The sequence below is a fragment of the Epinephelus moara genome, chromosome 11 (assembly GCF_006386435.1).
Source record: "Epinephelus moara isolate mb chromosome 11, YSFRI_EMoa_1.0, whole genome shotgun sequence".
Classification (NCBI taxonomy): Eukaryota; Metazoa; Chordata; class Actinopteri; order Perciformes; family Serranidae; genus Epinephelus; species Epinephelus moara.
The window spans coordinates 27,200,863-27,223,581 of NC_065516.1; the positions used below are offsets into that span (position 1 = coordinate 27,200,863).

Genomic DNA, 22,719 nt, shown 5'->3' on the forward strand with positions numbered 1-22,719 from the left:
CAATTCTCTACAGCCCAAGTTGACGTCTTTAATTTGCTTGTTTATCCCAACCAACAGTATAAAACCGAAAGATTTTCCATTAGTTACAGTAGAAAACTGAGAAAAGCAGCCATTTTTCTTTTTTCTAAAAATACGAATAAAAATAAAATCATTTAAACGATAAATCCTTCATCAAAATTGATGATGATAATGATGGCATTTAAATGCAGACAAAGCAGGTGGTGGATCTGTAGTTGCAGCTGTTAACACATACAAGACACACTGACCCAAAACAAGCAATGTATATGTTCATTATTCCCTGACATTGAATAAACCAAAAGATAAATCCAACAATCAGAAAAATAATAAGCAGACTAACTGAAAATATGGACAATTTCTCCACAATTACAGCTAAAAAACTGTAATAAAAATCACAAAAGAAATCAAATCTGCTCATTCTCTGAATAGTTTTAGAAAACACTTGACAGAATGGTTGCTAAATTAGTCTAGTTAAAAACTTCCTTTCTAGGACTGTTTTGGACTGGTTTCTAAATTTGAGTGTTTTTGTAATTCATTTTTATGACTGTATAATATTGATGTTTTTATGTTTTTTATTAGGTGTTTTAGTGCAAAATGAAACGTTAGTAGCATATATGTTTCATCCCCTTTTCCAGCCTTCTTCCTAAAATCCACTTCAGGACCACAATGGAAATAAGCCATGTGACTTTATTGCAATATGCTGAAAGTTTTAGTAACTGTATACATATTTGTGTACTGTTTTTTAATCTATCAAATAAAATCAGATCAATCAACGCTTGTTATAAATGACTAAGGTTGGTTGGAAACTGATGCATGTTCTCTGTAGCTGCAATTTTATTTGAGTGATTTTCCTCCACAACATAAATATGAGAATATTTACGAAGCAAACAGCAAATATTTTTACATTTGAGAACTAGTGAATTCTGCCATTATTGCTTGAATGATCATTCAGCTGCTCATCAAGCTCTCCAGGTAACTGCTCCTCCTATTAACTGCCAAAGAAACTCCTGCAGTACAAGTATTGCCAGTTAGGAATCACCGCATGAGCTGATGGTTAGAAAATCAATCAACAACAACAACTCTGATAATCCATTAATGATTTTTAGTCATTCTGTGTTTCCTGCTACGGATACGAGAGAATTCTCTGTTGTTTCATAACTTTGTAAATTGACTGTCTTTGAGTTTCAGATTGTGAGACTGTCAAGCAAAAGATTTTGGGTTGTGGGAAAGTTTGTTGGCCATTTTTCCAGCATTTTTTTTAACATCATGAATTATTTGGGAAAGAAAAGTAGGTAAATAAACATTGGTTGCAGTCCCACTGCCCTACTTTAAAGGACTAGTTTTTCCAAACGCTACTATTAGTGACCTTTAATCCTGTGTTGACAAATATACTCAGCCTGCATCCTCCAGTCAGGCTGCAGCCATGTAACGTGCATGTCACATGGACTGTTTGACCTGTGTCAGTTTGTTTTGATGGTTTGGTAGGATGACTAATTGCTATCTTTGTGAGGCTCTCCGGGCTGCACCATTATACCTGCTGTGTCTCAAACAAGTATGTTGGTGTATTCTTCACTGGAGGTCAACCTTGCTGTGGGTGAGTGCCCATATCTGCCAGCTAACACTTACATAACCACATGGATCCAGCCTCAACCAAAGTGTGGGTGTGTACTCAACACTGATAATCGCATGTAATGTTCCAACTACCGCAAATGATTTACACCCTAAACTTCTTTTTAAGGCTCATCCAAAGACATCTTAATGACTTAGCAATGACTACATGAGTGGCAACAAAGGGCCAGGACAAAATGAGACTTGTTCTGTTTGCTGCCACACCTGCGGTGGCTGTCAGACATCCAGGAGAGCTGTTTATCTTTGAGCCTATAGATGGGGTATCAGGGTGTAAGGATGGGTATTAGCAGGAGGATGTGCAGAGAGTCAACAGAGGCAGGGTTCTGGACATGCACAGACAGCAGCATTGTGTATCCATGGTAGTAACTCCATTAAACTGCAGGCCTGAATGTGCATGTGTGAGCTCGCCTAAGCTACGGAAACTGACCTAAAATAGCTCATATCAACCAGAATATGCTGGTTTACAGTGTAAGGATTAGTGTTAGGTTAGTGTATGACATGCACTAACACAAGTGCAGGATCAGATATGCATGTTAGATAGCCATAATGAATACATGCATGATACAAAATAGCTACAGCACTCAGTCCAGAATCTAATTGGATATTTCTTATATTGAACCTCTGGAAGTTAACTTGTTTCCAGATGCGTCACGTTGCAGGAATTAAAAAAAAGACCATCTCACACCAAACCTTGTTCAAAAATCTCTCAACTTGCGTAAATCAAGACCAAAGAAACTCAAATTTACAACAAATCCTAAGCAGCCACTTTTCTACGGGATACCTATATTAACTCAAAACAACATATAAAACATATTTTAGTCAAAATTCGACTTTCTCCACGCGTCATTCCCGCCTCCTCCTGCTGTCAAATTCAGTATGGTGGGCAGTGTCGAGCGGTGACTCACGTGTATAACGTTAAATTAATGGAAAAGCTTAAAGCCGAATTGACTATAATAAAGTCACGAATCGTGTCACGTTTTGGTTTGACTGTAAGAGACGTATATATTCCCAGACACGCGTTTAAACATTAAATATACAGATTTATAAACGCAGTTCGGCGTGGGTTTCTCTCCCTTCAAGAGAAAAGCTCGCACGGCAGCTGAAAAGTGTCCAGCGAGCAATCGGAGATACAAAAAGTGCGCAGCAACATTTTAAGGGTTTATAACAAGCATAATAAATTCAGTATTATAACTAACTCGTTGTTAAAATGTCCTTTAAAGAGGTTTTCACCTACCTTGCGGTTGTAGTCCGTGTAGCTCGTGCAGTCCTGCACAGAATCGTAGCTGTCTCTCCTCCTACAACTATGAGCTCCAACTCTCCTGCGTCACTTGTTGACATCCTATTTTAACCGGTTCAGTAAGCCTTCATTATTCATGCTGACAAGACAGTGCATCTTAAAAATGTCAGGTGGAATTCACGGCTGCTGACCTGAGAACAGGCAGTTACCATGAATGTCACCGTGGAGGTGAAAGTTCAACACCTCCTGTCTGACAGGTGAGCGTGAGCGTGACAAGCGCGACAATACAGTAACCACAGGCTGCGTCCCTTTTCACAAATGTTCCCCCCTCGGTCATTCCCTTCTCAGGACACTTCAGCTGCTACAACCTTAGTGTGATTCTGCATTGGCCAGAACAAATGTGTTGTGGTGATCATCTCTCTCTCTCCTTTTTTAAAGACAAACTCTCAAAGCTTGTAATCTGCTTAAAATAGCTATTTCCCTCCATATTATAAACAGACATGTATGTACCTGTGTTTGCTGATTTGTTTGTGCAAAACATTCTCTAATAGGTCTGATAAGAAAAACACATGTCTGAGGTCATGATGTCATGGCCAGTGGCGATTCTAGACTCTGGCGTTCCTCAGGCAAAGAAGCCTAACGAGGCCCCCCAGCATCCTCTTATATTTATTTATTTTATTTATCTATTTATTTATTTTGAGTTTAAGGGGCACGGTGGTGCAGTGGTTAGCGTTGTTGTCTCACAGCAACACTGTTCTTGGTTTGAACCCAGGGTGGGGGAGCCCTTCTGTGTGGAGTTTGCATGTTCTCCCCATGTCAGCGTGGGTTTTCTCCAGGTACTCCAGCTTCCTCCCACAGTCCAAAGACATGCAGGTTAATTGGTGACTTTAATGCCTGTAGGTGTGAATGTGAGTGTGAATGGTTGTCTGTCTCTATATGTCAGCCCTGTGATAGTCTGGTGACCTGTCCAGGGTGTACCCTGCCTCTCACCCAGTGTCAGCTGGGATAGGCTCCAGCACACCCGCTACCCCTAAGAGCATAAGTGGTTATGAAAGAATGAATACTTGTTTTGGTAACGTTGCTTCATTGTGCTGACAGTTATGTTGTGGTGCGAATGACACAATTCATGAGTGAATTACATGGAAAGTCAATGTAAAGACGCGATTACATGAGAATTCCCACTGGGCTGTGTGATGGATGCGATGCATGGCATGAATGAAGCAAATAGAGTAATTTTGCATCATATGCTTATTCACTCTGAACTTCAGCGACCAATTCGCACCATGATAGCCAATCAGCACTGAGTTCCTCCGGGGACATATGACACTGAGGATGTACCAGCAGATGTTCATTCAGCGATTTAGCGATTTCATGTTTATATGATGTGAGATATTCTCACGTATGAAGCAAGTCAACCAAAAAATTCTAGCGCTCAAACTCGTGTGAGTAATGCAACGTAAAAACTTGCATCACCTTTGGTTTGAACACAGTGTTACACCTAGTGTATGACAATTACAGGTAGCTAGCGGACTGTCCTAACTCAAGGTGTCCAGTGATGTCCAGCCAACATTTGTATTTGAGGCCCATGTGGGTTGTATATAGATGGAAAAATGGGCCCTGTAGTGGATTGTCATCAGGTTCACCACTGACCCTATGCCAATTGCCCACATGGGTGGGTTTCCAGATAAGGTGCCCATTTTGGGCCCATGTCCACTTCGTACCCAGGTAGCCCTACCACAACCGATGTGGGCACCTTGATTAAACCAAACCATGTGGGCAAGTGGCATGGAGCCATTATGGAACCCATGGACAATCCCATATAGGACCCATTTTTTTTAACCCATCTACCACCCACATGGGCCCCACATACAGATGTTGGCTGGGATGGTGCACCCCTGGTCATGACCTCCCTAATACTCAGTCATCAGCTACACTTGGCATCACACACTCATCCTAATCTCAAAACAAATAAAATCAAATATGGCCTCAGGTGCTCTCAGATACTTTCAAACAACTGATTCCAGCAATCCCTCGGACCTCAACCCTTATAATCAGTGGTGCATAAAATGTTTTTCATTGTTTTTGTCCTGTGTGCCATCCAAAGAGGGAGTACACCTATATAGGAATATGTTTTCAGCTAACCTGATTATTTACAAGTGTTGAGAGAGGTTTCCCTGTATTTGTTATTGCTTTTATTTGATTGTTGACAAGTGGTGCGTAGTTCCAGGGAGCTCTGTTTGTGCTCCTTTGAGTTGAGATTACGTGACTATAGTTTTATCTTTGCTTTACAAAACATGCTGGAGGATGTTTTATGTCACTCAGACATCCACACCCTCCATCGCCTGCCAGAAACTCGACAGCTTTGGCTCAGTGTTTGCAGGAAGAACAGTGCCCTCTTCCTGTTCTGACAGACTGTTACTTTCTAGAAACACTTTCCCTCTTCAACTTTTCTGCAAGGACGCTTTGTTGGTGCTAAAAAAATCAAGGTGAAAATATCACATAATCACATAGGTTTTGAGGTCACATAGGTTTTGGACATTAAGTTACTTAACAGGGCTATGGAGGGGAAACAGAGCTGAGGGAGGAACATTTTGGAGTGGGACCCAGCCTTAAAACAATTTCCTGTGTTGGTACAATGCTGTTGTGTACTATCCAGTAAAAAAGAGTCTCAGTGGCACTGGATGGAAATGTAAGCTGTGTAATAGTTTACAGTACAAATCAACAAGGCCACAGTGCAAAGGAACAATAAATAAAACGGAGAAATCATAACCTAAATAATCCAAAATCCACTTGTGACATGTGACATCAGATTCAGAGACTATAGAAGAGGTTCACATTTTTTCCAAGTCCATCCAACCCTGTCATGAGTCTTCACCAGTTTTAATCAAATCCAGTGGATATCTTCCAAAGTTTCTGTTTTGTACAAAATTCCCTCTTTGTGTTTCCCTGAACAGTGTGTCCTTGTTGAGCTGTAGAGGAGGGATAGGAACACAAAGGGGGAATTCTGTAGTGAAAAGACCGTCACTGTGGAAGATATCCACTTGATTTGTCCATCTCACACTCCTAAAGCTCTGATAAACTTTGAAATATATATTTTTGTGTAGAATAAGGACCATGGGCTGTGTTCCCCGGCAGTCTCTTCCATTTGAAGCATGTTAGGAGGGGAAATCTTTTTTTTTTTTTGGTAGCAACTTTTTTATTGTTTTATAACATGGGTAACAATCAACAAACACAATAATACACAACGATCACCCCAACCTCCACCTCTGGCAGCAAGCCAGTCCATATTAATTTGGCCTGAGTAGATTAACTAAAGAAGAAAATAAATCAAGAGGGAAATAAAGTAAAATTAAATTAAATTAAATTAAATTAAAATGATCAAATTGCCACAATTTATTGTTGTTATTGTGACTTTCTAAATTGTAACTTCTATTTGGATACCATTTTACCACTTCAATTTGCACAGCACGTACGTTGGTCAACTTGGATTGTGAAATTCTATATACATAAACTCAATTTGATTTTAAGACAGTCTTGTAAAACAATGAACCTATCCCTTGACAAATGGACTCACCTGGAATCAAAATACACCTACCCTATGAGGCTATTAATAACCAACATGCTAAATTATTAATTATTTATTTCTCTGACTTTCTTATACAGGTCTGAGCCTCTTTCTTTTTAAGCTTCATGCTGCTGCAACTCTTTTAAAATGCTGTATCTTACTTGATTTTATGATCGATGGTTTTACAATTGTATGGTTTTCTGACTTTTTATAATTTATTTCATCTTATGATTTTTTTAAAAATGATTTTATGATTTATGGTTTTGCTTTTCAGTTAATCCTTGTTTAACTGAATTAGCTTGTCTGTTTTATGTTTTATGTCTAGTTTATGTGATGCACTCAGTGATTATAATGCCCTTATATGTGCTGCATTTCTTGTATGAAAGGTGCTATATAATTAAGTTTATTAAACTGTTCATGTCAAATACAGATATTTTTACATTGCTATCAGACTGGTACCAACAAAAGAGAAGACTTAGTAGCAGGACTCAAAAACACAAGGAATTTAATGAAGGTTGGTGAACAGAAAAACAGCCCAAAAAGTTCACAAGGAACAAGTGGCTCCAAACTACAGAGCTGAACTGGCACAGACAAAGGGCAGCAGGTGGACGAAATACACAAGGGAGGAGGGGTAGTGAGGGACAGGTGAGACCAACGGGGCGGGCAGGTAATCACACAGGAGGGAAACACACAGGGGCAGGAAGTGAGGTGCCTAAAGCCAGAGACCAGAGGGTAAGTGTCAGACTAAAACAGCAAACACTAACAACACTGAAAACAAGGAAACATGACCTTGGCGCTGACTTCAGGGTGTTGCAATCGTTACAAGTTTTCTTTTTTTTCATCGGCAAAACATTGGCTTGATAACTTGATCAGCCATAATTAAGGTGGATAACGAGACGTCTGCAGCTTCAGATGAAACCCAGAGTTTTTATTCAAATTTGGTTCAGATCATCTGAGCTGTGGCAGTGATGTTGGGCCTCCTGAAGGCTTTCATCAGTTCCTGTGCTGACTCCAGGCAGACTGGGCCTGACTGTTGTCTGATTGGGGCGCAGTTCAAAAGGAAACCAGAGGAGGTCAGTGTTGCTTCACAGAAAAAACCGCGACCAGCAGCGGTTCAGTGGTGCAGCCTGATGGATTAATTTTGATCCAGATGATCGTGGATCATAAACATAATCATCATCATCATGTATTATGTTTGATTGCGTTATAATTTACGATGAAATGGTTGGAAGCAAGCAGTGACATGATAACGTCATTAGTTTTAGTTGTGCATGTGTTCATGTGTGTTATAATAGAAACAATAAAATAAGACAGAAAATAATGTTATTTATTTAAACTTTATTTGTATGCTGGTGGATTCCTGTTGGGTCTACTGCATGCACCAGGCACAGTTTCCCATCTCACATTTAAAGGTCTCCAGTGAGAGGGATTCAGTGTGCGCAGTTACTCAGTGAACATAATCCAGTGTCAGTGCTGTGGAGGAACCCTGTCATCCTCCTCCCCCTCTCCGCCTCCCCCCTCCTCCCACAGAGGATGCAGGGCAGTGTGAGTGGTCCTGAGCTCTGACTCCTGACTGCACAGACAAGTGGCCGCGATCATCAGGAGGACAGTCTGAGATCACTCTCGGCTCTGGGATCACATTTCTTTTGTTTTGCTCTGTTTTTCCCTGGCCCCCCCAACACCCCGCAAATCCTCCACTAATTCCCCTCGACTGACGACAAGCATGACGGAGCTCGGACTTGCACATTTGGGATGATTTTCATAATGGTTCGCTTCAAATGTACATTTCCACGGAGCTGCAGCTGAGGTTTCATTCAAAGTCCGACTGGATTCTCACAGCGTGATGGATACAAATGAGTTTGCAGTACTGAAACTTTTTGTTGTTGGGATTTTGGGTGAGTATGATTCATTTTTCCCATTTTTTAAATGTGCATCTCACATGTGAACTCCTGACACCTGCATATCAGCGTGTTGTTACTGGTAGAAATGCCATAGCATCACACAAACCCCTGCTGTGTGAGCAGTTTTTATAGTTTCCCACAGATATCTAATACAGCAGTTAATCATTTAATGCAATAAGTGCTCCAGTGTGTGACTGTGCAGTGCCACACTTCTATCATCCTGTCACATTATGTGTCGCTCAGCACTGCCTGAGTGTCAGGCTGCAAAGTGCACATAATAATAATTGCTATGAAGTATCAGCAACATCAATCACAGCACATGCAGTGAATGGGGAATATAGAGTACTGCACCCCGGCATCATGCCCCAGTGGACAGACCTGACCTATATCGTGGCCAATGGGAATTTCTGGATCTGGCTCATTAGCTGGTGGTACAAGGATGAAATCATGTATGAAATTCTGTTTCATGTGTGTGACTGAAGAAACGTAGTTGAACTGTTGGCATGATATGGATGTTTGTATCAATGCTGTGGTAGTGTCATGCTTCATGTCACGCTAGAGAGATACTGGGCATTGATTGAGATGAGTCAAAGCATGAATGTAGATAATCTGCTGCTGTTATTCTGAGCACTGTTACATTCTGTAATGGCAGAGTAGAGGCAGCGCTACAACTCAGTGGGGAAGAGGAACTCAGATATTGAGCTGATTTGCAGAACAGTGACTCTCTCCAGGAGCTGGTTAAGTAGGCTGAGTGCTCTTAGTGAGCAGTTGTCAAGCTGATATTTGATGTTGGCGCCACCTGGTCTGACACTGATTGAAATTACCTGCGTTCCTCTCATGTGGACACATACATACAGGATTTCAATTTCAAGGTCTGTGGTTCAAAAGGACTTCAAACTCACGTGGTTATCTGGAGGAGTGCTGCTGTTTGCCTATGGCGCCTCTGGAGCGGCTAATCTAAAGGTGGATAAATAACGAAAGCATCTGTGCAACAAGCTTAGGGAAGTCTTTTTGCCTTTCTAAAGAGTCATATGTATAGAAGACAGGAGGATTATGGTCCATGTCCTGCCCAGACCTTCAGCCTGGACTCCCCTGGATATCTGCCATGTAACAGCTGTGGCCCTACAGCACTGCACGGCCAAGCAAAAAACTAGCTTAGATTGTCCTTTTGTGAGCATGTGTTATGCTCCGGCTCTCAAAATGCCAGTGTAATGGGAAACAGGGGAAGATCAAACTGACTCATCTATGTTTTAAGAGTCCAAAAATGACACATTACACTGCAGCTGCTGCTATCAAAGCAACAAGAGGTTATATTCCCATGATGTAGAGACATGCAGCGGTGGTTTCCTGTGATAGCTCTTGTCTAGACTAAAAGAGTTTCCCATCAAAATCCCCATTGGAAGAAGAGAGGTGGACGCCAGACGCGTTCAAAGAGAGCCAGATCATACAGATTTGTCACTTTCAATTTGGCACCTGTGACTTTGAAATATGTCAGATTGCTGTAGCCTCCTGATCACATAACTGTCTGTCTTGTAATGAAGTGTCTTGAAGTTGTGGTTTGCACATTACAGGAGTGCTCGATGACGGGGTCACACATTATGAGACATTTCACCATAGGGAGTCCCTGACAACTCTGTCTGATCTTTAGACTATGTTTATGCCCACCATACACTACAAGACTTTAAAGACACTTTAAAAACTTTTGAAAGATGAAAGTGTGACAGCCTCTCACATCTAAAGGCAATGTGTTTGTAGTCACACACTATCAGATTTTGCAAAGACTGAGGATCTTGTCAGTGTTCCTGTCAATGCAGCATCAATATAATCTGTAAATACAAACTTTACATTTTGGTTTTTGTTGCCTCAACTTGCTTTGCTGTTAAGATGGAGGAGACCATGGGAATCAGAGGCGAACCATTTTTAAAAATAAAGATTTTTCATTAAAATAAAGCAACACATTCTCACTCCGACCTCGTCACGTATTGATGTTTGGTCATGGACTTTCCACGTCCAGATATGACGTGCAAGGTACCCCGGGTGTGTTGGTTGTTGATGTTCTGGGACGCCGTGTCAAGTTCTGCCTGTTACCATTGTCTTTTTTCAAAATACACTTCCATTTTCACAGGAGATTTAACATTTACATCCAGTCTCTTTCAAAATAAAAGCACTACGTCGGTACAACAACTCAGATTAACCTTTTTTTTCCTCCAACAACTAACGCACGTGGTTGGGTTTAAGAAAAAATAACAGGGTTTGGCTATATAACCTTATGGGACACAAACACTGCTATCCCGGGTGAAAGTGTTTGTTGGACCCATCTGCCACCTCTTCCATTCGCCCTACTCGGACGCCGCCGAGCACCATTAAACTATAACAGCAACCGGCTGCGTATCATGCCGATGTTAAAGGGTGGCTTTTTTCGTCAAGGTCTGACGCCGCAAGTCACTGCCCAAGTGCCTGATTTTGACAACTTCAGAGTGAGACTGCGTTGAATGAAGTCCTGGCTGGTGAATCAGATACATTCCAGATAAACATGGACTCTTGTTTACTCCACAACTCCACCAGTTTCTCCTCCTTTTCCACAGTACTAAAGAACCAAGAGTTGTTCACGCTCTTGTACCTCCATGGAGTTCCCTCCATGGAGGTACCCGATTTGCTGCTTCTTGTTTGGTGCTGGAGAGAGCAGAGTTATTGGTTACTGACAATGTTCACATCATTGAACCTCAGTATTACAACAATAATAAATATATGATTTGGTTTGAACGTTAAGACAAGATAAAGCCTGAGTTTTATGACCGTCTTTCACCAAACTGTGAAGTTAAAAGTTAAGAGTTTTATTCCAACAATGGCAAGTTGTCTGTGAAATTGCTTGAAAGTTGTTTCGTGTAAGGGGGGCATAAGTCAACAAAACACACACGAGTAGTGATGCGGGAAAAGATGCAAGACTGCGTTCAAGACAGGAGTTCTTACAAAAAGGGATCTGTACAAGACACTAACAAATTCTCCCCCCATGGTATTTCCCATGCCTCATATCCAGCTTTCCCACTAAGTTGTCGCTGCTGTCATTGCTGGTCAAAACAAATTTCACACCAGAAGATTTTGACTGGCAGACAGGTCCAGATATTTAATCGTCTAGATATCTCTCAGGCATCTGCAACACATTGGCGCATTTCTCAGATTGCGTGTTTGAAAATTCACTCATAGTATTACTGTCAACAGGGGTGAGCCCTGATTTGCCTGTGATCTGAGGCTTTGCTCTGTTATCTCCCAAAACTTTCAGAGAGTGGAAATGTTTAGTGTAAACTCATCTTAGGGCCAGTGTGGATGATGTAGCAGGAACTAGAGTATAAGGTCCCCATCTGCACAGCAGAAAAAAAGAGCGATCTCCACTGACTGTGAAGCATCTGCTTACCCCAATAAACAGCGATTCATACACTCTCACAGCGAGGGGAAATGCCTTGGGGTTCTTCTGTTCCACTGCCATCTGAAAAATAACATTCTTGTGAATTATTTTAGTAAAATGCTATTCATAGACCTGTAAGATGATTATATGTGTTGAGCTCAGTTCAGTGCACTTGCCTGATGCCCATATGCTGAGCTGCTCCTTCACACCTGGAGGTTGTTATACACGGTGGTGTTTATCACCTGCACATTCCGGGGATGAAACGCTTTCAAGTTCAGTAATCAAGGCAAATAGTTTGTTAAATGAAAAAATGTGGGATGATTACTTCAGTCAGACGTCAGGGAAAGGGCAGATTGTGTCTTTACACAAATTCTGGCTTTGTTAAAGTGCAACTTGGATTAATGACGTGGTCGATAGAGAAGGTTACATTGTCATATTTGCACTTGTTTAATCCAAAGCCTGATATATCTTATTCATCTGTGCCATAGAGCTCCATTGTTGTTCTAACTATTAAAGACAGATCAGTGAGCTGTCGTTTATTTTAGACTCAATGCAACAAACACCATCCTGCAGCCAGAAATAAATCTGCCTCTGAAAATAGTCCACAACAAATGCAGAATTTACTCCTATTTGAGTAACACTTATCAACATAGCATGATTCATGTTAACAATCTATCTATTCTACTGCATGTCTGTCCGTCCTAGAAAAGGGATCCCTCATCTGTTTCTCCGCCTGAGGTCTCGCCAGTTTTACTCTGTTGAAGTTTTTTCTTATCTGAATAAAAGGTCTAAGGACAGAACGTGCCATATGCCGCACAGTTTGTAAAGCCCCTTAAGGCATTTTGGGCTATACACATTAAATTGACTTGCCATTTTATCACTGTCCCTTTAAAACTATTTTCTTGCAAGACATGCATTGTTGGGTTTGTTCTTTTTATAGGATCCACTGACTACATCAGAAATAAAAAATATTGCAAGCCTTATTTTTATTACACAACTCAGTTCCAGCAACTCCCAGATGTGTAAAAAGCATCAAAAGTTGCATTGAGGAGCGATGTCCAGTCAGAATATAGAAAACCTGCCATCACACCAGGTTATAATTTTAGATTAAAACTACCTTGTACGGTCGCTGGTGTTCACAACTCTTACACACACACACAAAGAAACAGCTAAATACTATAAAAATGGTTTTGAATTTGTGCAGACAGTAGATTGTACTTGTTTCCCTGCCATATGAAGCTCGTTAAGCTTTCAAATGTCCACATCCCTGTACCCAAAAGAAAATGTGCACCTAATTCACACAGATTTTTACATCTGAGTTTCCTCCATGAAGCTCAACTACAGTGGGAGCATGTTAAGAGCATGATTAATCTTTCAGTTTCCTGTTAAAGATTCATGCAGTTGAGGGGTCTTGAACTTTGTCTCTTTGCTCATCCTGCTCATATCGGAGTCCAACGCTGAGGTCTTGCTGACTCCGAGTCACAGAGTGTGCATCTGACTAAACACCATATGGTCAGCAGATTGCAGAGGCATTTTTAGTACTTCATAAATGCATCGTTGCTTATCTGCTATGACAATTCCATCTGACCACTACTTGTTTAAAAGTTTCAGTAAAAAAGGTACTAGAAACTGCAGTGATTAAATCTCGTCTGATCTGATGGAAGCACACCACACATATGTTGTAATGTTGTTACGTTACATGCATACTTTGTACTCATGTTGATGATTGATCATTCACTGAAGTCATTTTTTAAGCAAATTGCCAAATATTCACAGGTGTCCGCTTCTACAATATGAGTATGGGCTGTGTGTGTTCTGTGACAGATAATAATATCTCTGGGGTTTTGGCTGTTGGTCAGACAAAACAAATATTTAAATAAGCCCTCCGATCAATCATTTAATTCAGTAAGAAACTCCACTTAATGCACAAGAAAAAAAGGCTACGCAGTCAAAGCCACTGCATATATTATTTATACGCAAAGCAGCTGGCCTCTCACTCTAACGACTCCATACGTGCTCAAAACTGCTGCAGATAACACACATTTATTTGTATGACAGCTCAGAGGAAGCATGAAGAGGACAAACCAAGCGCTCATTATCTGAACTCATTTGCGGAAGACGTCATAAACTGGTACAGGCTCCTCAAAGGAGCAGCGAGAGGACAGAGTTGGAGGATGGTAGTTAGTTGTCTCCTCATATCAGAGTGTATCTCTGACAGAGAGTTGGTTTTCATGCCAAAGGCCAGCCAGATTTTCTATCACAGAATAGAATAGGTGGTAATGAGCACTATTAGGCTAAGCACTGAATTAAATGCGGAACTGATGACTGAAAATAATGATAGATGATAGAGTGAAATTAGCTAATTGTGACAGGAGAGGGCCACACTTAATGATCTGAAGTCATTAATTTACATTTTTTTGTTGTGTGGCCAAAAAGTAATTTTCCAGTGAAATGAGTTAAAGTGACAACAGCAGATATAATGTGATGAAGCTGTCAGACAAATTGACCGAGGATAATACTCCACATCTCTTTCAGTTTACCAGCTTGTTAGTCAGTAATTCACTGCGCCCTGTGTGAATCAATTGTTAGTCGATACGTTACAGCATGCTGAGATTAACCTTTAATTACCACTCGAGCAGCCTTTTACGTTCAGAAACAGATCCAGACTCATGTTGAGGTGTTAAGGGTGCTTTTGTAACTGAGGAGGGCTCTTTGTTAACGTTTCCTCACCACAGAAATAGTCCGCAACAGCTGTAAGAAGTTGTAAAAATATTACAGGGATTAATCATAAAGCTCACTGGCAGGCTTGGTGGTGCAACAGTGGAGCGTTCAGTTTCTTGGAACAGAGCCTGAAGGACCAGTCAGTGTTTAGTGCTAGGCAGCGACTCATTACTTAGGGACTGTACACAAATTAATAGGAGAGACGGGGATGTAAAAATTTTTTTTTTTTTTTTTTTGAGTGATGTTTCTCATCAGTATCAGTTTGGGCTGAAGACTACAAATTTAAAGATTTGAATAAATCTGGAGGTGTGGAGTCAGACTTCTACAGCCCGCTCTTCATCTCTGCTCGAGGCTACATCAGCTGCTACTAACATCAAACACCTGAATCTGTGACTGAGCTTTTGGCAGCAGCGTTGGATCGTTGGTAATGTAGGTGCCAGGTGTTGACACGGAAGAGGAAAGTGTGGATTAAAAAACATGAGACAGGTCCTGTACATGCTAGCTTGGCACACGTTGTGAATTCTTGCTAACCCTACATTCAGGAATGAGCTGGTTTTGTTCATGTTTAGGGCCACGTCATGTTGTAGTGTTTCCCTCTTCTTAAAATGCATAGTGCCCCCTCTGAGGTTTGGTTCAGGAAAAGGTTTGTTTCAGGAAAAGGTTTGTTTCAGGAAAAAGGTTTGGTTCAGATTTTGGGAAACATCTACAACTGGGAAACAGTCTCTTACACAACACCTGCATGCCGGGTGTCGTCAATCCCCAGGGTGCTGTAAAACACAGTGCGGGAACATTGTTAACTGTCATGAGAGGAGGGATGCAATGATAAGAGCTTTACTTAATGTCTCAGAAAATAACACAGTTTCACAGTATCACGGTTTATGGCATTACATCCATCTATCCATCTATCCATCCATCCATCCATCCATCCATATTCATCCGCTTATCTGAAGCTGGGTTGCGGCAAAGCCCCCATGTCCCTCTCTCCAGCAACACTTTCCAGCTCCTCCTGGGGTCCCCCAAGGCGTTCCCAGGCCAGATGAGATATGTTATCTCTCTCTTATGTTATCTCAGAGTGTTCTGGGTCTGCCCCGGGGCCTCCTACCAGTGGGACGTGCCCGGAACACCCCCAATGGAAGATCAGGAGATGCATCATAATCTCCTCAACTGACCCCTTTTGACGCAAAGGAGCAGTGGCTCCCAAAGTCCCTCCGGATGTCCGAGCTCCTCACCCTATCTCTGAGGCTGAGCCCAGCCACCCCACGGAGGAAACTCATTTCAGCCGCTCATTCTTTCGGTCACTACCCAGAGCTCATGACCATAGGTGAGGGTTGGCACGTAGATGGACCAGTAAATCGAAAGCTTCGCCTTCCTGCTCAGCTCCTTCACCACGCAGCGCCTGCATCACTGCAGACTCACCAAACCCCCGATCCATCTCATGCTCCATTCTACCCTCACTCACGAACAAGACCTCGAGATAATTGAACTCCTTCACTTGAGGCAGTAACTCTCCCAACCCAGAGGCGGCAATCCACTGTTTTCTGGTATTACACAATTATTATCAGCAGTTACAGTGACCTTTAAAAGAATGAAAACAGAAGGTATTGGGGGGTTGAACAAACATTTTATTATAATTAGAATTTGAAACCTTTCACACCACGGACAAGCACTGTCAATTCTCATGCCAAGGTATACCTTACCACTTATATACCACTGCAACCCTACATGAGAGTTTCAAATGGATACGTTCAATTTACTGAGCACAATGAATGTGCTCTTTTAAGACTGGGTTTATATATCCTGCAGCTTCATTGTGACGATGGCACATCTGGAGAGCTAACACTGGGGAACTATTAAGCTAACGTTAAAGTTCATGTTAAATCCAGAGGATGTGATGTGTGTGTGTGTGTGGAGGAGTTTTTTAAAGGTCTCTTTGACGAAGCTGTGTGTGATGTAACTACTCTTGCTGTCTGCAGTCAGACTATGGATTTATTCAGGCATAGACATTACTTGGTTATTTCAAGGTGTCCGACCAGTCAGGTTTATATTTTGTTAGTTTTTAATTAATATAGTGGAGAGCAGAGGGAGCACAGACACTTGAACAAAAGGGCTCCTCCAGTGATGCTGCAGTTCTCTCTGGTATTGGACCCGAACAAAGGTGTCAGCGAAGGTTTTAGATTCATTAATGCCCTTATTACACTCCCGTCTGTCCTCACAGTCTCTGACCCAGAGTTGCAATTTGAATTTATGACTCTGTCACAGTGTCTCTGTTTCTGCATACCAAACTTTGTCTCCGTCTGTCTGTCTGTCTCCTCCTTCTGCTGCCTTTTGTCTCTCAGACAGGCGGATGAACAGCTTGTTGGCACTGTGACTGCCTCCAAGGCTGAGGTCTTTGGCACTGCTGGTCAAACAACTGACCAGAAATAAGACCTTTTCTTTGTTTAATTCCTTTCTACGCTTTCTGTTTTTTCAAGGACAATGGTTATAGGGTAATTAGATGTGAACGGATTTTACTATATGAAGAACTCAGTGGTCTCAACTTGCATGTGTCAGTCTATCTGTCACAGCTCTGATGAGATTTTGTCCAGAGTCGGAGTGATAATGCATTCCTCCTCTGTGCTCTGGCTTTTATCACACAGATTGTGCAAAGGGACAGTAATTAATGGCCAGAACAAGCTGACATATTTACAACTGTTCGACTGTGTGGGGGACGGCATCAGTCACAGGGGTAAAGTGTTTACTGCTGTCGTGTTTCAATGAGTTTGGACATTTTAAGGAAGAAAGCATCAATTTCACGTGTTATTTTGGCTAAAGGAGGCAGAGACGTAATCAGAAGTCCTGCATTTGTCATTGAGCCCAGTCCGAATTTAAACAGCTTATTTATCTGAGGGGTTAAAAAAAGTGACCCATTTCAGATGAATCTCCAAATGTTCAGCTTTGTCATGCAACCAGCCATGCAACTGTGACCCATCAGACACATTTGGTGTCTCTCTAAAAGCCAACATAAAGTGGATAATTAATGCCTGCCACAATGTTCCAAACAACAAATGTTTGCTTTTTGTTGGAGGCTGCGTTCCAGTGGAGCTAATTTTTGTGGTTTTCAAAGAGGGGGTGAAACAGAGTGGCTTTTGGCCATTTTTGGCTTTTATGTTTCTGAATTATACACTTGTTTGGGGTTGAAGAGAAGTTCATGGGGGATACTGATGAAAGCCTGAGTTGTGTTGCCTCCCTAATGCTATTTTTCCAGTTAATTACATTTGCTGGAACGATTGGGAATTAATGTACGCTTATTCTGCCAATTCACAGTGTTATAATCGCCTCCGTGCTCCTTATCTGTCACCGACAGCCTGCACTGTGCATTTGTGTGAGCACACAACTGTTCACGCTCATGTGAATACATGCTTTCACAAAAATAAATGCTAAAAAATACTTTTAATGAAACCATTTTGTTTAGACGCTCCACCACATACAAAATGTTCACGAGATGCTCGGCGCAGCAGCTCCAGCACTCCCACAAACAAGAAGTGATAGCTTGTAGACAGATGGATTCTCTCCACGGGGGCCTATTCCACTGAAGCTTGGCTGTAATTTTCCTCTCCACATGGTAAATGGGCTGCATTTATATAGAGCCGTTATCCCAAAAGCCCTTCACGTAGCCTCATATTCACCCATGAAATGCTGTCGTACCACCAACCCTGCAATCACAAGCTGACCTGCTCCACTATCCACGCCCTGCATGCATACAGAGTGTAACTGGTTAAAAAAAATTGTATTTCTCTCAGGAAAGTCCCCCATCATGGATTCTCTCTTCTCCGCCACTGGCATTTTATTTCTGTCTGTCTCCGTCATGGTCATCCAGTACTCCACCTCCTCTCCTCCCCCTCTTCCTGCTTTTGTTTGCCAAGTACCCAGAGTTCCCCTCTGTCTTGCACATCTGTGTCATTCTCTAGTCTCCTCTTCCTCTCCCTCCTCCTTGACCCCTAGAACCCCTGACATGGAAGACTCCACTCTGACAGAAACAACCTGGATGCTTTTACTCAGGCCTGAGAGAGGAGAATCATCCTCTTGGGTTTATCTTGTACAAGTACTGCAAGTGAAGAAGTGATACTCTTCTTCACTGTCGTTTAATTTCATCCTTGGAAAGCCAGTTTTTGGGTTTCGGAGGAAATCAGTGGCAACGTGCGCTAAACCTTAAGAATGAAATATGTTACCTCAAATGCATATTCACCCTGCTGATTTACCTTTTATACTTTTTCTCCCAGCGTCTCTCTTGTTCAGTCTCCTTTACAGTTTCTGCATTAATTTTTGTTTGCCTTACCTGGCCTCAGCTGCTAGCTGAATGATAATCACCCATCAGTCAATCACTTTGGCCTTTTCACACTGTGAATCCCACAGGCTCTCTGTAAATTTGGATTTATTGTCCCAGGGGAATATTTTTCAGAGGGATGTTTTCACAGCCAGCACACGGAAACAAACAGATACATACATAGAAACACATAGATATAGACAGTATATACGAAATCTCCTTGAATGCATTCATCATCACAGCTCACAACTGTGACAACAAGGCAGATTGTTCAGGGCTTCTATTGCAGAAGAGACAAAACTCATGCTGATGTGAGCTCTTCTCCATTTAAGAGTCCGTATCTCCTGATGGAGGAAATGTGAAGTGTTGACTGAGAGGGTGATCAGTGTCATTTGTTTCTGTCAGTGCCAGGCGTGTTACGAGCAATGTGTGAGGACTGAACCTGATCACGTAGTTTCCTCTCTGTTTTCTCATGTGTAGGAAGTGATTGCTTTTTGTCTGAGAGTGAAATAACTTCCAAACTAAGCCGAGGACATTTTACAAAAAAAACAAAATCAGGCTGTGTGTCTGGCAGGTCCGTCTCTCCTGTGGCCGTGGGCATTTTCAAAAATGTGGCAAACATCTGAAGCGTTTCTTCAAGGCTGAGGCTTCAGAGCAGCCGCAGCAGCAGTGGACATCTGGGTGCCATGGCTGACTGAAGAAAGAATTAAGATTTAAATGTCCTCTTTTAGCAGCAGTCCTGTCAGACATCGACAGCCCTCACATCCAGCTTTGATGTTCCTAATCTGTAAACTTGAAGTGTTTGCTAGTTATGAGCTGGCAAACATGTGTTGAATAATTTGTCAAAGCAGAGCTAACCAGACAGCTTGCTTTTTCTTATTGTAGTGCTTAAAAAACATTATTGCCGACCGTCCAACCACCCACTAGAAAGTTTTAAATTAATAATTAATCAGTAGATGAAGATTTGAATCCTCACTGTTACAAAGTTGACCCAGAAACTACAGGAGCAGTAAAAGGGATAAAGAGAGTCAGAGACATACAGGATATAGAGGAAACGATGACTCTGTCATCTACTGAGTTTCTGAGCTGATCCGGTTTGCACCGCTAACCTTTCAGTCACCTGTTGGCTAAAAATAAAACCACTTGGGCTCCATGCCAACTTTGGATAATATAGAGAAAATCCAGAAAAGCCTCAGTGTAGCAGTTTTGCTCATAGGGTAGAGCAGGGGTCTTCGACATTTTTCAGGCCAAGGGTCCTTAAGCTAAAAGAGAGACTGAGCAGGGACCCCTTACTACATATGTTGTCTATAAAATTGAGTTGCATATTAAAGTGGGCCTACAATAGCATGTTTAATTAAAACTTTACTGGTAACTAAATTACCAAACAGTAATTTGAGGACCCTCTGTTGGTTGCAGACCCCCTGTTGAAGACCCAGAGAGTATAAGAATACAATAAATCATATGACTCATTATGAGAACATGCTGCAGTACTTAATATTTTTATATTAACACTTGATCACATGACTAGCTTGTAGTAACAAAGAATTATTACACAACTTTGCTGTTAACATCAGCTCTAAGGGGCATTTTTAGCATTTTTAGGTAATTGTTTTGATTTTTCGGCCTGCAACTTTTCTGTTTTCGTTCACTCTCACTGCTCTGATCAGTGTTATTTACAGCAGTAAAAATAAACCAGATTTCACCAAACAGCAAACAGACAGCATAAATGACTTGCTGGTGAACATAGTGGAGCATTAAGCAGCTAAAAGACAGAAGATATTTTGCTCAGGAGGTGGTGGAGACCAAAAACAAAGCTAAAAGTAGAGTGAATATTCAACCTAAATTTGCCAGCTGGGCAGAAACATGACTCCAAATGAACGCAAATGTCGTTAACCATATCAGCTTTATAATATGAGATATTATGCCAGTGTTGAAATGAATGAAATAACCAGATCAAGTTCCTTGTCACATGATTGTCCTAAAAACCTAATTCTGATGTTGATGAGCGCCCTACACCCCGAAAAGAAAAAAAAATTAAAGCAGCGTTTCAAATCAAACTCAGACAAATGTCTTACTTATTCAAAATATTCCACAATCCTCACTGTCTACTGTTTCATATGAAACTATGTAGAAAATGGTGAAAACTATGTTTTAATATCTGACATCAGTGAGTTCGGAGAGACTAACTGGACTCTATATAAAGGAGGGTCCTTTGTGAGTACAGCTACAGAACAACAGTTTTAAAAAGAATCTCACTCTCATAAGTCTTTATTAGGCTGTGCCACTGAAGAGTTTTTGTCACCCACAATAGCCTAAACGCTGCCTCGGAGGCTTTATAACCCTGAGAAGAAATGTACTGTGGGGGATAACAATGAGACATAGCAATTTTGGGATAATAGTTAAAAAAAATACAAGCTACAGTGAGCAACTCCTGTCAGCAGTTTCAGCCCAAAGCTTTTGGTACTTTTTATGAGTTCAGTATAAACGAGTTTGTGCAGAGACCATAAATACAATATGTCCACTCTGATAACTTATTATTAGCTGACACACTGACCAATTTCTCAGACAGAGCTAAACTTTGTGCTCAAGTCAGTGTAAGATTTAGTGTTATTTGCTGTTGTACAGAGAACTACTGTTCATCACATGTTCAGACACTGAAATGTCACAAGCCACTCAACAGTCTGTTTTTTCTTTCCTAACCTCGGAACAACAGAGTTCTGCTTTCATACGTTAACAACATCTGTAGTGATGCTCTGTAACCTAAGGTGACCCGTACAGGTCAGTGCTTCTGTCACAACAACATCCTCTTCTTGTTGTTTTGTCAGGTGGGGACAACACGATGGCCTTTTATAGATGCGTCTTCCAGAGGTCAGTCATCCTCCTGTCAGAGCTCAGCAGATAAGGAGTGACTGACAGTCTGTCACTGTCTGTCTGTCAGAGGCTTATTAATACTGGCGGGTCAAAACACTGAGAAGTGTGTGAAATGAATGCTTCTGCCTTCAGCTTGTTCAATTCCTGTCCATCTTTAGTTTGAAGCTGCTACATGTCTGATTTCAACATTTAGAGCTTTAAGAGACAGGTGCCAAAACATTCAACACATTCTCACTCCGACCTTGTCATATATCAGCGTTTGGTAGTGGACTTTCCACGTCCAGATATGACGTGCAAGGTACCCTGGGAGCATTGGTTGTTGACGCCTGGGACGCCGTGTCAACTTCAGCCTGTCTTTAAAGATAGACTTCCGTTTTCACAGCAAATATACAGTTTGCATACAGTCTCTTTCAAAATAAATGCACTGTTAGTACCATACTGCAAATGGGCATTTTTTTCCTTCAACATATGTGGTCACATTTAACCAACATGCACGTGGTTGGGTTTAGGACAAAAGAACAGGGTTTGGCTTTACATTAATGCGGGAAGCAAGCACTGACCCATCCACCACCCCTCCCACCTGCCCTACTTGGACTTGTGCCACCTTTACTTTTGTTGTTGTCCCGCCGCCTTTCCCCCTGACGCCGCTGGTCACTGTTAAACAACAATGGTGACTGGCCATGTATCATGTTGACGTGAAAGGACAGCTTTTTTTGTTGGTGTTTGACGCTGCTAGTCACTGACCAAGCGCCAATTTTTGATGACTTCAGAATGAGACCGGTTGGATGTAGGGGTGTATTCAGTTTAAGAGGAATAATGTGTTTTTTGAACATTAAAATATGTAAACATGTTCTAGTAGAAACCCAAAATACAAGTCTGAACCTTAGAAATGAGCATGATATGGGACCTTTAATTAAATATCCACATGTCTGATACATTAGCATAAGAATAAGATAAGAGTAGGGAGGACCGGCAGTCTTTGCGGTAAGATACTGCTTCAGACCACAAAACTGATGGAAAATCCCTGCCTGCATATTGGCATCCTTTTTAGCCAAAGAGAAAATAAACTAC

The 22,719-nt window shown here is 41.5% G+C and overlaps 1 protein-coding gene across 1 annotated transcript in view; it reads left to right on the forward strand.

The window, feature by feature from the left end:
* The first annotated feature begins 8,007 nt into the window (after positions 1-8,007).
* The window catches only part of LOC126397905 (receptor activity-modifying protein 3-like), a 44,600-nt gene continuing 29,888 nt past the window's right edge, over positions 8,008-22,719 (forward strand). Inside the window, exon 1 of the mRNA XM_050056978.1 lies at positions 8,008-8,344. Coding sequence (XP_049912935.1) covers positions 8,293-8,344 — 52 coding nt within the window. The 5' untranslated portion in view covers positions 8,008-8,292. The remainder of the gene's footprint in view (positions 8,345-22,719) is intronic.